Source organism: Anolis carolinensis, chromosome 4 (assembly GCF_035594765.1).
Source record: "Anolis carolinensis isolate JA03-04 chromosome 4, rAnoCar3.1.pri, whole genome shotgun sequence".
Taxonomy (NCBI): domain Eukaryota; kingdom Metazoa; phylum Chordata; class Lepidosauria; order Squamata; family Dactyloidae; genus Anolis; species Anolis carolinensis.
The window spans coordinates 226127344-226142288 of NC_085844.1; the positions used below are offsets into that span (position 1 = coordinate 226127344).

At 40.7% G+C, this 14945-nt stretch overlaps 1 protein-coding gene across 2 annotated transcripts in view; it reads right to left on the bottom strand.

The window, feature by feature from the left end:
• Positions 1 to 6866: 6866 nt before the first annotated feature.
• The window catches only part of hnf4a (hepatocyte nuclear factor 4 alpha), a 67789-nt gene continuing 59710 nt past the window's right edge, over positions 6867 to 14945 (bottom strand). For both annotated transcript variants that reach the window (XM_062978893.1, XM_003220607.4), the window contains exons 8-10: positions 14198 to 14434; positions 11485 to 11610; positions 6867 to 11262 (exon numbers count right to left, since the gene is read on the bottom strand). In XM_062978893.1, coding sequence (XP_062834963.1) covers positions 11120 to 11262; positions 11485 to 11610; positions 14198 to 14434 — 506 coding nt within the window. In that variant the 3' untranslated portion in view covers positions 6867 to 11119. The remainder of the gene's footprint in view (positions 11263 to 11484; positions 11611 to 14197; positions 14435 to 14945) is intronic.

A 14945-nucleotide genomic window follows, 5' to 3' on the forward strand; every position in this document is an offset into this window, starting at 1 on the left:
TTCCATCTTGCTTTAAGCAAGCGGTGGTAAAACCGCTATTAAAAAAGACCTCGTTAGACCCATCTGTTTGTAACAACTACAGACCAATCTCCAACCTCCCATTTCTGGGCAAGGTTCTGGAGTGGGTGGTTGCCACGCAGCTCCAGGAGTTCCTCGATGACACTGATTTTCTGGACCGCTCGCAGTCTGGCTTCAGGCCTGGGCACAGCACCGAGACGGCTTTGGTCGCCTTGGTGGATGACCTCCGCAGGAAACTGGACAGGGGGAGTGTGACCCTGTTGGTTCTCTTGGACATCTCAGCGGCTTTCGATACCATCGACCATGGTATCCTTCTGGGGCGGCTCGCCGGGATGGGGCTCGGTGGCACGGTTTTGCTGTGGCTCCGGTCCTTCCTGGAGGGTCGTTCCCAGATGGTGAAGCTGGGGGACACCTGCTCAGACCCCTGGCCTTTGACCTGTGGGGTCCTGCAAGGGTCTATCTTATCCCCCATGCTATTTAACATCTACATGAAACCGCTGGGAGAGGTCATCTGGAGTTTTGGAGGGTGTTGCCATCTCTATGCAGATGACACGCAAATCCACTACTCGTTTCCATCTAATTCCAAGGAAGCCCCTCGGATGCTGAACCAGTGCCTGGCCGCTGTGGCGGACTGGATGAGGAGGAATAAGCTGAGAATCAATCCTGACAAGACAGAGGCCCTCCTGGTCAGTCGCTTGTCGGATCGGGGTATTGGGTGACAACCTGTGTTGGACGGGGTTGCACTCCCCCTGAAATCACAGGTCCGCAGCTTGGGGGTCCTCCTGGACTCAGCGTTGACGCTTGAGGCGCAGGTGTCGGCGGTGGCCGGGAGGGCCTTTGCACAACTCAAACTTGTGCGCGAACTGCGACCATACCTCGTGAAGTCTGACTTGATCACGGTGGTCCATGCCTTAGTTACCTCTAGACTGGACTACTGTAATGCGCTCTACATGGGGCTTCCCTTGAAGACGGCCCGGAAATTACAATTGGTCCAACGCTCGGCTGCCAGATTAATAACGGGGGCAAGTTACAGGGAGAGATCTACTCCCTTATTTAAGGAGCTCCACTGGCTGCCGTTCATCTTCCAGTCCCAATTCAAGGTGCAGACCATCACTTATAAAGCCCTAAACGGTTTGGGACCCACCTACCTTCGTGACCATATCTCCCACTATAAACCTGCCCGATCTCTCCGATCATCTGGGGAGGCCCTCCTTACGCCACTGCCTATATCCCAGGCCCGCCTTGTGGGTACTAGGGAGAGGGCCTTTTCTGCTGTGGCCCCTCGACTATGGAATTCACTGCCCATTGAGATTAGGCAAGCTCCCACTCTATTAGCTTTTTAAAAAGATTTAAAAACATGGCTCTTCCGCTGCGCTTTTGGAGAGTAACTGTTATTTATTCCTTTTCTTGCTCCTCTCCAACATCTTTCCTCTAGACAGTTCCACTTTCGTATGTCCCTGCTCCCCGTGGTCTCCATTCCCTTTATCTTTCTCACCCGAGTTTTTATCTTTGTATTCATGCGGCCGGCCCTGTTTTTACTGTTTCTTTGATTTGCGTTGTAGTGTATATTGTATATTATTACTTATTGTATTGTTTAATTGCTCTATGTTATGTTGTATTTATACTTGTTATATTGTTTGCTCTGGGCATGGCCCCATGTAAGCCGCCCCGAGTCCCCGTTGGGGAGATGGTGGCGGGGTATAAATAAATTATTATTATTATTATTATTATTATTATTATTATTATTATTAGTCCTCTATTATTTGTCTTGTAAGTATCCCCTCTTTTTGCCATTTATCTTGCAATGTTCTTGTGATATATTCCTCATCTTTAATCATCCCTTTGTATATTACTCCAACCAGCCCTTTCTCTGAAATTTATGCTTTCTTGATTATATCTTCCATCATAGTCTCCTTAACTATACATTCTCCATATTTCCTTGTTTCAATTTATTATATAATCCTAGATCCTTAATCCAATGTTCATCTCCTATTTTATCTATTATTCTGTTTATAGGAATGAGATGGCCATTCTTATCCTATAAGTCTTTAATCCTATAGTATCCTTTGTCCTTCATTTCTCTTCACCAGTAAGAATCAACCTCCTTCTTATAGAGACTTTCGATTGGGTCCATTTTGATGTTCCTGGCATTCATTTAGGTTTCCATTTTTTCCAATTTTTTAATGCCAATTTTCTGGGGCCTCTTGTTCTTTTAATGCTCATGTCCAAATTCCTTGTAAAGATTCCGAAGCTTGCCTCTCTCTTATTAACTCCTTCTTCTATCTTAAACCATTTATCTCTTTTCTCTCTCATATTTTCAAATAATGGTTTTAACTGGAACACTTCATAGTATAATTCCAAGTTTGGAATTCCCCACCCCAGCTCTTCTTGATGTGTAGATTATATTTTATTTGGTATCCTAGATTTCTTTTCTCCTAAGATCCATTTCTTTATAGTCCTTGTTTAATTTCCAATGGAAGAACTTGGAATAGGTTTAATAATTTTGGTATCAGGAACATTTTAGTCACTTTTATTTTCCCTAAAGTGCTCAGATTTTTCTTCTTCCAATTTTTCATATTGTTATACATTTTCTTCCATGTCTGTTTATAATTGATCTCAGAAATCCTAGCCAGTTTACCAGCTGTTGGGATTTCTGAGAGTTGAAGGCCAAAACATCTGGGGACCCACAGGTTAAGATCCACTAGCATAGAGGATAACTGCAAGGGAAGTATATCAGAGACTCACTTGGAGAACCTAACAAGTTTCTAGAGATACGACATACACACACATGCAGGTATATAAAACTGTGGATATACGTAGGTTTTGCAGTTATGGGGTGTTGCTTTATATTGAGAATACTATGACACATTTCTCGTCTTACCCTGAATAAACTGCAGTTTGGAAATTGCCATGAAAAAAAAAAAGATAAATAAGCCATTATATAGCTATGTCCTAAATTAAAGGAATGGATGTGTTTTGTAATAATTGTAAACATGAATGTGACAGTGCTGTGCAGTTTATAATGAGTGACTCCTTGACAAAACATAGAATTTTACACTGTGGGTTTTATTGGTCTGGATTGCAATCTGCTTCTTCAACAACAACATTTGTCTTTCTATGAAACCTGAATTTAGACAGGAGCAAGCCTTCCTGGAAATGATTCCTTAAGGAAGGAAAGTTCTTACACCAAGTGCCACAGAATGAGATGTACAGCGGTGAACTGTGTTCACCCTTGAAGGAATGGAGCCGCCTGGCACACGGAAACGCCTGCCTCAGCACTGCCACGTCTCCAAGTTGTCCATAAAGCCTCTTGTTTTATGACTATCAGGCCTTGGAAGAGGTGTGGGTTTTTATAGCAGTAATAGCTGCTTTTTTTCAAGGGAGATATATGGGGCTATAAAATTAGCTCACCACTACTACTTTCTACAGAGAAGATATTAATATTTAGGGTGGGGTAGGGATGGAATAGATACGGATAGTTCTGGAACGTTTTTGACTAACAAAATAAAACATAAAGATTGATTGTTACACTGTGGAATTCACTCCCAAGTACTATGAGCACAATCCAATTAAAAATCAACCCTTAATTCAGCTGAATTGGGAAGAATGAGTTTGGCATTTACTTTACTTTTTATTAAAATGGAAGGAACTTGCAAGTGTTTCACTTTTCTGTGAAAAAAAGACATAGATGTCAAGATGGATTAGCCGGAAGACATTATCCCACACAGTCTTGTCCCGTCTGAGTTTCTAAATACTTCCAAAACATTAAGGAGACGAAGTACAATTGAGCTCATCACACAACGCAGGGAGACTTCCTCCTGCCATCTGTGAGGCTTTGTTAGTGAACTGTTTTAAAAGTGTGAAGAAATGGAGGAGGGGGCACAGGAGATGGGGAGAACTCATCTTCTGAGCTCAGGAATCACTATGAAACAGGAAAAAACTGCAAAAAACACGTGGTATGGGATCTGTCAGATTCGCTCGCATTGAATTGATTTGGTGACATTTGGGCATGGACATTCCTATGGCAGTGTCCTACGAAGCAGTGATGCCCCAGTAATCTCGCAAAATCCAGGCACCTGATCATTGCATGGTAGTTTTTATTAAACATATTCATTAGAAATTGTGCTACTTCATGAGATCGATACTTGGCTTTTGCTTGATTTTAACCTTTTGAAATTGTCTTTTCTTTCCTTTTTAAAAAATGTTAGCGACCCATAAAAAACTAATTGAACAATAAGTACTGTAATATTACATCTAAAAGAAAACATTAATGCAGCTGGATAAACACGCTTTCCATTTAAATTATTCTCATTAAATTGAATGCTCATAAATATAACTAATACTAGTAATTGTCATCCTGGTTTATGGTTTATGGAGACCCTAAGATGAAACTGGTGGTGGCGCAGTGTGTTAAAGCGCTGAGCTGCTGAACTTGCAGACCGAAAGGTCCCAGGTTCAAATCCCGGGAGCGGAATGAGTGCCTGCTGTTAGCCGTAGCTTCTGCCAACCTAGCAGTTCGAAAACATGCAAATGTGAGTAGATAAATGGGTACAGCTCTGGCGGGAAGGTAACAGCGCTCCATGCAGTCATGCCGGCCACATGAACTGGGAGGTGTCTACGGACAATGGCAACTCTTCGGCTTAGAAATGGATGAGCACCAACCCCCAGAGTCGACTGGACTTAACGTCAGGGGAAAACCTTTACCTTTTACCTAAGATGAAACTATCATAGGGTTTTCTTTGCCTTCTTCTGAGGCTGAGAGTAGGTTTCCATGGCCAACTGGGGATTCAAACCCTGATCTCTAGAGTTGTAGTCCAACATTCAAACAACTACACCACTTTTACTATGTTGTTGTTGTTTTATAAACAGTATCACGCACTCTCAAAAGCCCTTTCCCTACACGCAGAACTTTTAACAGCTTGCCGGTTTGTTTTGTTGATTTGCAACATTGTCTTTTAATGAATTTCAAATAGTTTAAGTCTACAGAATAATTATTTTATAAATAACACACGCCAACATCATTGATAGTTTTATGTGCTATTTAATCTGCGCTACTTGTAAATTTGAAAGCCACGGTAAGTCCCATTATTGGGAAAAGTTGGAATGCAAACCAATCAATAAAGAACAGGTAGTTCCCAAAGGTGGGTCAAAACAGCTCCCGCCACTACCCATGCTGACAGGGGGATTCTGGGAACTGGAGTCCAAAAACAGAATCTAGTTCAACAGAAAATCCAAGTGCACAGACAGTAATAGAGCACCAACTCTTGCTTATCAGACACCATTGTTTTTATGTGCCTTCAGGTTGACTCCAACTTATGGTGACCCCATCCTAGGGTTTTCTTGGCAAGATTTCCTCAGAGGAGGTTTATCATTGCCTTTCTCTTAGGCTGATAGAGTTTGACTTGGTTAAGGTCACCCAATGGGTTTCCATGGCTGAGCAGAGATTTGAGCCCCAGTCTCCTGAAGCCTAGACCAACATTCAGACCACTACACCCTTCTGGGTTGTGATCATAGGTGTGTGAATTTAGCTTATAGGGCCATGCTGAACAGTAACTTAGGGATACTTAGTCCATTTCCCATCTCACTCACTCCCTGTGCCCATTTGCTGCATCTCTATCACTCCTGCACATGTCTTGGCATGTCTGGCTGACACACAAAAGTCTCATGATCAGAGAAGGGGAAAAACTGTTGACAACGTTTCCTAATCTTCAGCGTATTTCTTCACTTTTACAACCAGTAACAAATTAACTTTCACTTTATCTTTCTTTTGTGCTTCGGTGGCTCTATCCTGCCTTTGGCGTCACCCATTTACCCCGAGAGCTCAGCAGAGGATTAGAAGAGATAGAAAACCTACTTGGCTTGGATCAGCATTTCCAAAGGAAAGATTCTCATTTCTGCTTTGTGAGCAGAAAAGTCCTTGTAAAAGAATAGGATGCATTACATTCATATCCCCCTTTCTTCCAAGGAGTTGAAATGGATTTCCAGGTGATCTCATTCAGGAACTGACCCAAACCTGCTTATCCCTTTAAGCGCACTTAGGGGCCAGAGCATATACCGTAGTCTCGATCCAGTCAGCATAATATAAGCCTCAGAGAAGATATTCATTATGGCTGTCTTTTTGACACTTCAACAACACAGTGTAAATTTTTTTTTGGAGACAACTTCTAGAGTCACCTGGCTCCTGTGGCTTGTTGATCTACCCACATTTGCATGTTTTCAAACTGCTAAGTTGGCAGAGGCTGGGGCTAATAGCAGGAGCTCACTCCGCTCCCCAGATTTGAACTGGCAACCTTTCAGTCAGCAAGTTCAGCAGCTCAGCAGTTTAACCTGCTGCACCATCGGGGGCTCCAATACTTTTATGAAAATATTAAGTCTGCATCTTGATTAATGGAGAGCACCTTTCTAATATACAAAGGTATCTAACAACAATTTTGTGTACTTATTTTTGAAATAACAAACCCTCTCTTTTGAATTTTATGGCTTTTTTTATCTGAGTCTTGGATGTATGCAGAGCAGACCGTGATTTCATTGGGACGGTGAATGTTCTGGGTTGTAGTTTAAACTTTAAAGAAGTCATTTAAGGTGCTGTATTTAAGACAGGTTATTTAACTCAAACTAAAACCAGAAACAGATTCACTGTCTCACTGTTATTGCAGCAACCAGCTTCCAGTGTGTGTGTGTGTGTGTAAACATAGCTTTAATCTCCCCAGTTTAATCCAACACGTTTCATCTCGTTATAGTGGCTCACAGTCTGAGTGTGTGCAACATACAAAATTACAGATCCCTACTTTTAACACGGACTGATCTGAGTTGGTTTACTGCTTTTACATTAGAAACAACACCATCTGTGAAAGGTTAGAAAATATTTTTGTGTTTATTGTTTTCTTTAAAACACTAATAAAGCAATACAGCTCTGTTTCCATTGGAAGGCAGTTGTCAACAGAAATTAATGTACCTTAATGGGAGACTTTTCGTGTGTAGTTAACATCTACTTGCCAAAATACCTTCTTCCAAACTATCCCTAGTCACAGAAAATGTTGATGCAGTTGGAGAAGCCCTCCTGCAATTTACATTATTCACATTGCATTTTGTGATTAGATGTAATCAATATGACTTACAAAATAATTTAGGGTAAAATTATTCAACCCATTATTGTAATAAATTATATAGCATAACACAGTCATGTTTGGCAAACAATACAATATGTTGACACTCACAGTCTACCAGCAGGTGTTCATTTTTTGCATCTGATATGAAATGGACTACATCCTAAATAGCTGCAGTGAGATGGACTTGACTGGTACCAGCAGGTTGGTTGCTCCATCAAGAATGGCATGAGGACTTTTTGGCAGTGATAATGTTAGCTGTCATTGATATTCCTGCAAGGGGAAAACACTGTTGCATTTATGTTTGGGGTCAGGATGAACCAATTTCTACATGTCGTCTAGTCCTAAATGGAGGGAGATGTCACTAGTTTATTATCATATTCTTTGAATCCGTGTGTGTGTGTCTTTCTAGCTGGTTCAAGAATCTGTCTTCAAAGATTCCAAATTCAGTCTCTGGCATCTTCTGTTAAAATACTTCACTATTAGTAGTTGAGGGAAATAATATCTGTCTCAGATTCAGTATCAATGTTCCTGTTTATTAGTTAGAAAGTAACATATATTATCTACAAAATCACTAGAATAGGTTGAGTATCCATTATTTGAAATGCTTGGGACCAGAAATGTTTTTGATTTCAAATTTTGGGGAAGAACTTTGGAATACCTGTATCTGGATTTTGGGATGTCTGTGCATAATGAGATATTTGGAAATGGGACCCAGTCTAAACATGAATTTAATTTATATTTCATATATAAACAGCCTGGCGGTATCTTTATACAATATTTTAAATAACTTTTCTGCATGAAACAAAGTGGTATACACTGACAGTTTTGTGTGCATCACTGAACTGTCAGAAAGCAAAGGCATCACTAGCTCAGCTACCCATGTGGACAATTTTGGATTGTGGAAGATTGGAGGTTTCACAATTCTGCATAAGGAATTCTCAGCTTGTACTACATTTCCACCATTTAGCACATCTAGGGAGTGTTAGAGTCTGTTGTGATCTTTCTTGTGTAGAGCTCTGAGTAATTTGTAGTATTTATGACATCCAAATGATTAGCACTAACGGTGACTCCCCCTCTCCCCCAATCTAGTCTTTGAATTTTCCTGCAGAAATGAAGAAAATGTAAAGTAAACAAGAACAGCTTTTTGTTTAGGACTGTGAGCTCCTTTCATTTCTGGTACTTGAGACAAATTGCTGAATTCAGGGGACAGCATGAGAAATATTTAGCAGAGAATTCTCCATGTCTCACCAAGCCATAAATCCCAGGATTCCATGACAGCAAAGGTGGTATCAAATCACTGTAACAGTGTAGTGTAAATTCAGGCACATTCTTGGGATCAGCATTCTTTTATTCTAAATAATTACTTCTTTAAAGTAATAGTGATTGTATGTCAGTTCACCAAAGGTGACTGGTACAATATGTCCTGATCAGCAACTCAGTTTGATCTTAGTGTGTACTCTAGAACAAGGTACATGGAAGGCATATTGGGTTAATTGGCAGACAAAGTATTTCTGTATCCTAATTGTTTTGCAATAGAAACGACAAATGTTTCTTGGGTTATCCTGATTATGCTACTGAAATGAAGAAAGTTTATGGAAACCAGAAGTGGATTTTTGTATATGGAAGGAACTGTGAGCTCAACTCTGCTTAGATCTGGTAAATTATTTGGTTCAGAATATTTAGTATAGTGTCATCTAGTAAGTGCTGAGGGGAAAAGTCACCTTGTGGTGCATCTTGGATCTTAAAATCATCTGGTGAATTCAGCCTATGTTGCTCCACAAATCTTACTCATCAGAGAGAACAATTTGACTATTGTTGTGTGATCTCTTATCCCAGGACAAAAAAAAAAGCAAATCAAGAGACCCTGATCATCAGAACAACAAAGGGTTGTACGGCATTCTGATCTCTTGAGTGGGTTTCAAATCTCTTTCAGCTTCAGTATCTGATCTATCCCTTTCATGTGTCAAATAAATCAGAACTTGATGTGAAATCAAGGCATGTTAAGGGAGAATAACAAAGATGTTAATATTCCCCAACACACAGGGGGAAGCATGAGGAAAAGCATGCTAATTCTGCCTCTGAGATGTCATTCTGGTTGATCTTCATGTTAAGGACAAATGTCTTCACTAGGAAGGCCCATTCATCCAAGAAGGCTATATATCTGATTCACAGACCATGTGCAGAGAATGACACCTGTGATGAAAGTTGCCCTCTGTCCTTGTTATTGCTGAGAATGCATACCCGACAACATTTCACAGATGAAAACTGGGGCAAAGAATTCTAAACAACATCAGATGTGGTCAAGGGGCAAAAAAATATGAGAAAGAAAGAAACTAGGAGATGCGCCTGAGCCAACTAGGAAGAGCAAGATGGCACCCCCATCTTCCTCCTGCAGAGTTTATTGAATTTAAAGTTTTTTTTTACTTTGAACTCAATTTGCAGTAATTGAAATAAGATAGGCACATAGGGAGAATGTGAAGGAGAACAGAGGAACTGGAATCTTTAAAAAGTAGCTTAAAAAGTGGAATTACATAGTTAGGACCATCTCTGATAAATCAGAGGACATGATCATGGCATTGCAGTTATGAACCTAACATGCATGTCCTCAATCTTTCCACTCTCAGCTGTTTTCAGGAAATATTTTCTTAACATGATGTGAGTCAACATGACTTCCGATAAAGAGTACAACTGAATCATGCAAGGATTGCTTTGGGGATCCTTTTGACAGCAGTGAGGCCTGAGCTTGATTTGTTGACATTAGTCTAATAACTGCAACCTTTTCCACACCAGTATCGTCCCCTCATTTGTTCTCTGTAACACTCAATATAGTAGCACCTGGAATAATTGGGAATAAGGATGAGAAACAGATGGGTCTGGCACCGAGTTACTTCATCAAGATATTCAGTGAAGCATATTGTTCTACCACCATCAAATTATATTGAGTCAAGACATTTTGTCTTGGGTGGAGGTGGAAGAAGAAAGTCCCCAAATCAGCTTAAGTGCAGCACATCGCCAGAGAGGCAAGCCTGTCAAAGGGATAGACTTAGTGCTCTTCCAGCTAGGCAAACTTTATGGTACCAAAACCATTCAACAAATTCATGAAAGACAGGTGAAGCAACAATGGCAATTAGCTATGGTATCTCCATGAGCAAAGGCAATGCAACTGCTTGCCAGATAATGAGGTTAACCAGGCAAAGATGGACAATTCCATCTCCTGCCTGTAGTCTTCCCAGAGACCTATTTGGTTAGTCACTGTTGGAGGAAGAGAATGTTGGATGGATGGGTTTTGATTTGATCCAGCAAGAAAACTCTTTGTTCAAACAGACATCATTAAACAGAATATAAGTAGAGCATCATCATACGAGAACTGGAAGAGAACATAGGTTTGCCTCTGAATGGTCTTTTCTTTGTTGCTGAATTTCAGTGGAAGCATATAGGCCTAGCCTTCACGTCTGGAAGTGTTCCAAGGCAGCGGAGGAGGCAGTAAAAAGGCTGTGCTTCAACAGCAGCTGGTCCAAATTCTCTGCATTTTTCTCTATCAGAATTGTGTCCATTCAGGAACATGCAATTCAATTATGTCACACAAGAATTTTGGGATATTTTGAGCTGATCCAACCAAAGTGTGTCCTTTTCATTCAGATACCTTTCAGCTTTGTCTTCAAAAGTCAGATTTGCAAATACAACATCAAAACAACAGGTAACTCTGGCAGTGAAGAAACAAGTGAGTCAGTGCAATTTTTGAAAAAAGGCGTTTGCAGAACAGAAGTCTGGGATCTGGATCTAAAAAGGAAAAATAAGGCTTCCAGTGCAGCTTGTCTGTATGTTCCACAGCACTCAGGTTCTCCACTGCTATACCTGGAGAAGCTTCTGCCCCCATATATATTTCCATCAATACTCTACCTCCAGCACGGTCAAAATGAGGAGGGGCTTTTCTTCATTGCCCCCTGCAAAAATGGCCATTGTAACACAGAGAGTATTAATTCCAGTGGATGCTAGATGACCTCTTGCTTTGTGATGGTGGTTTGAGGGATTGAAGTGGGCTGTTTGGCTACGGTTGCAATGGCCCCAGGAAGCAGTTTGTATTGTTCAACTCCAGAGCCAGCTGGTGGGGAAGGTTGTGGAGTTTCAGGAGTAGCTGTGCAGGAGAAAAGACTATGTTACTAGGTAAGGTATTGCACAAGTATGATCAATAACAGTTTCAAAGCATGTTGCCTGTACAGATTTGTACAAAATTGTTAGACTCCAAAAGACTGTTATGTTTTAACTTGGTGACAGCATGAGTGTGCTCAGTCACCCACAAATTCAAAATACATGTGCCATTCCTAAAGTACTAGATTTCTTGGATGGGAATACTCACACAACTGCCCATTGTGGATCTGAGCAGACATTGTGTTGGCCACTATGACATTAGTCCCCAGGTTCTCCTGGATCAGGTGAGGGTGCAGAGCATGGTGATGAGTATGAGGTGTATCATTTGATGATCCTAAAATGATATAAATAGGTAGATATTATTCTAAATCTTGTCCAATGTTCAGTACACAAAGTGATGTGCAGTCTGAAATGATATTAGTGTTAGAAGGGACAGTATTTATATTCTGCCCTTCTCACCCCAAAGGGGACTCAGGATGGATCACAATGTACACATACATGGCAAACATTCAATGCCATATGAACAAAGAGAGAGACGCAGAGGCAATTTAACATTCTCCAGCTTCCAGTTTCCTGAGGGGATACTCGATTCCGGCCACAGAGGGAACAGCTGCTTTATCATCCACTGTGACATCTTGATGGATACTTCCTCATTCCAAACGGCAGCTGGATGATTTTTATGGTGTCATAAATTAGTTAAATTAGCCTCCCCGCAAAGCGGTACCTAAATTCCTACTTGATAGATGCAACTATCTTTCGGTTGCTTAGGTCAACAACGAGCAGGGGCTATTTTCTTAATGGCCGGGTGCTCACTCCAATATGGGCTGGCCTCGAATCTTAGAGGAGAGGGGTAAAGAGCTTAGATAAGTCATGCCTTTCAACTACATTGGTCATGTTGCCTAGGGATTCTAGGAAATATAGTCCAAAAGAAGTAACTCATTCATCTTCTGGAGGAAAATAATAAAGAGTTACAGTGGGTTCCACATTCTCACTGCCCATACACAAGTAATATTCTGCAAATCAATATTGGGTATGGAGTATTGGACAAAATTAAGACTTTGGATTTTAGCCAGTCTGTGTAGGAGGCACGCTGGGGGAAAATGGCTATCTCTAGGTCTGGCTACCCAAGCGGCTTCGGTTTACCTTATAATTATACCTCAAACCCCAAAGTAAATACTCTAGAAGCTGATTAAAGATAACTAAAAATATGTTTATTGAAAACAGGAAACAGTCCTTTTAATGTATTAGAAATAATATGAGGTAAAATCACTGAAATTATACAGAAATAAAACTATATTGATTGAGAATGAAAGCTATAGAGACTATAAAGGATAAACACACAAGCTATGAGGAAACTATAAGGTAAGGACTATAGGGTATGTACAAGGCTATGATAAGCACTATCTATAATGACTTTAGTGATAAATACCAGCTATAGTGAACTATCTATAATAACTCTGAGGTAAACTATAAGGTGATAAGCTATAAGGTAAGTACATAAGGTAAGTACATAAGGCTATGAGGTAAGTACCAGCTTTGCTATATAGGAGGTAAGTACATGAGGTAAATACTATCTATAATGACTATATGGTAAGTACTATCTATGATGGTAAGTACTTTACTATGAGGTACACTATCTAAGCTATAGGTAAGTACAAGGCTATGAGGTAAACTGTAAGGTAAGTACAAGGCTATGAGGTAAACTGTAAGGTAAGTACGTGATTTATGTTGCCTGTTTGAATTTGCCAGGTCAAAGAACCCAGACCAATTCTAAGACCTATCTCTAAGGTTTTTCTCTGGAATGGCAATTGGAGGGAAAAAAGCCTCTAGAGATTAGCTCCCAGGCTGAACCATCTCATCCAAACCTAAAGGGGAGTCCCAAGCTCCACCCCCAAAACAGGAGCCAATGGAACATTCCTCCCAAGAACAGCAACCAGGAAATAAGCAAGGGAGGGAAAGCCAAGTAGGACAGCACAACTTGTAATCCAATAATATCTGGAAAGCCACATTATTCCCACCCCAATGTACACCTTGGCTGGGAAGGATATCAAAACAGTTATCTATTAATTGGCAGACACAGCAATGTGCCTATTGCATCTGGTGTCTCTCCAGAACATTTAGCATATAAATGATAATTGAGTTAAAGCTACTGGATCCCTATCATAGATGGAATGGGGCAATTTGACAGTGTCTCTCTGCTGAAGAAGAAGTTATTAAGTTAGATACATCAAGTTCTCTTGGGTCTCTTTCACACAATTATAACACTTTGGTAATACTTTAACTGATATGGATATATTCTATGGAATCCTGGATTGAAGCAGTTTGATAAAACACTGTAACTCTCTGGCAGATAATTAAAAATGCCTCACACAGCTAAAAAAACCAGAATTCCAAAGGATAATTGTGCAGTGTGAAAGGAATCTCAGTCTCATCTCTCTCTCTGAATCACTACTGGGAGCATGGAAAAAGCATTATTACTCATCACCAGACAATAATTCTTCTGTCATGCACTTGTCCTTTCTTATCCGTGGAGTCTATATTCACAAATTCATCCAATTAAGATTTGAAAATATTCTGAACCTTTCCTCCCTAAAAAACTAAACCATTTTATATAAGGGACACCACTGTATATAATGGGATATGAGCATCCATGGAATCAAACCTCAGCAGATACCAAGGCCCCAATGTACATGATTACAATTGCTGCTCTCTAAAAAAAATGTGGAGGTCAACTAGTAACTCAATATCTTCGAAAGGAAGAACAACAAAAGTCTGCAGCCAAATGAACTCCAGATGTTCATTTCTTCTTGGTAGGAGGTGGAGCTGATGTGGTGCCTTGCACTTGTCCCTCAGTCTGCAGTCAAGGATCCTAACACCCAGTGGAAAAGAAACTTTCTAAAGAGCCCCAAAGCAATGCTCACCTCCCAGCAACATTTCTTGCAGCAAGTTGTCAATCTTGGCCATGCCGAAGAGCTTGACAAACTGGATCTGCTCAATCATCTGCCAGGTGATGCTCTGGAGAGTGGGGAGAAGGAGAAGCAGCTCCCCAAAGCGTCCCCTGGAATCGTATTGCCGGTCATTGATGTAGTCCTCCAGGCTGACCTGAACTTGATACCTCATTCGTTTGATCTTGATGGGGTCACTCAGGCCCTTAGCATCTGGAATAATTTGCAAGGAATTACATGCTGTGCTATTTCCCAAGAACAAACCATCACAGCAGGGTCTGCATCTTTGTTTCAGAGCAGTTTGGATAGGATCTGGCAGTATAATGTTCAGAATACTTTGACATTAAAGAGAATATCTACTCCTTCAGTTCCAGATGTGTAAGAGTGCTAGACAACTCATGGGCACACTTGTGTGGTCAATCAATAACTGGGGAAGGAGACAGAGCTGAAGCCAGAAGATTCCTGCTGCACTTGCACACCCAGAAGTGAAGGAGTTGAACAAGGAGGAACAGTTTACCTCCTCCTGCAGTGGAAAGTACTGACAGTGGTATAACTCAAAGTTTTACTCTAGCATAAGCAACCAACTGGTTTTTGGCCAATGTGTTTCTTTTATTTTACTTATTCCAAATTACCGGTACTCATTCGTTCATTTTATTCCTTTATATCCCACCTTTCTCTCAACAAGCAGATTCAGTTTGGCTTACATACAGTGCAGATTAAACTA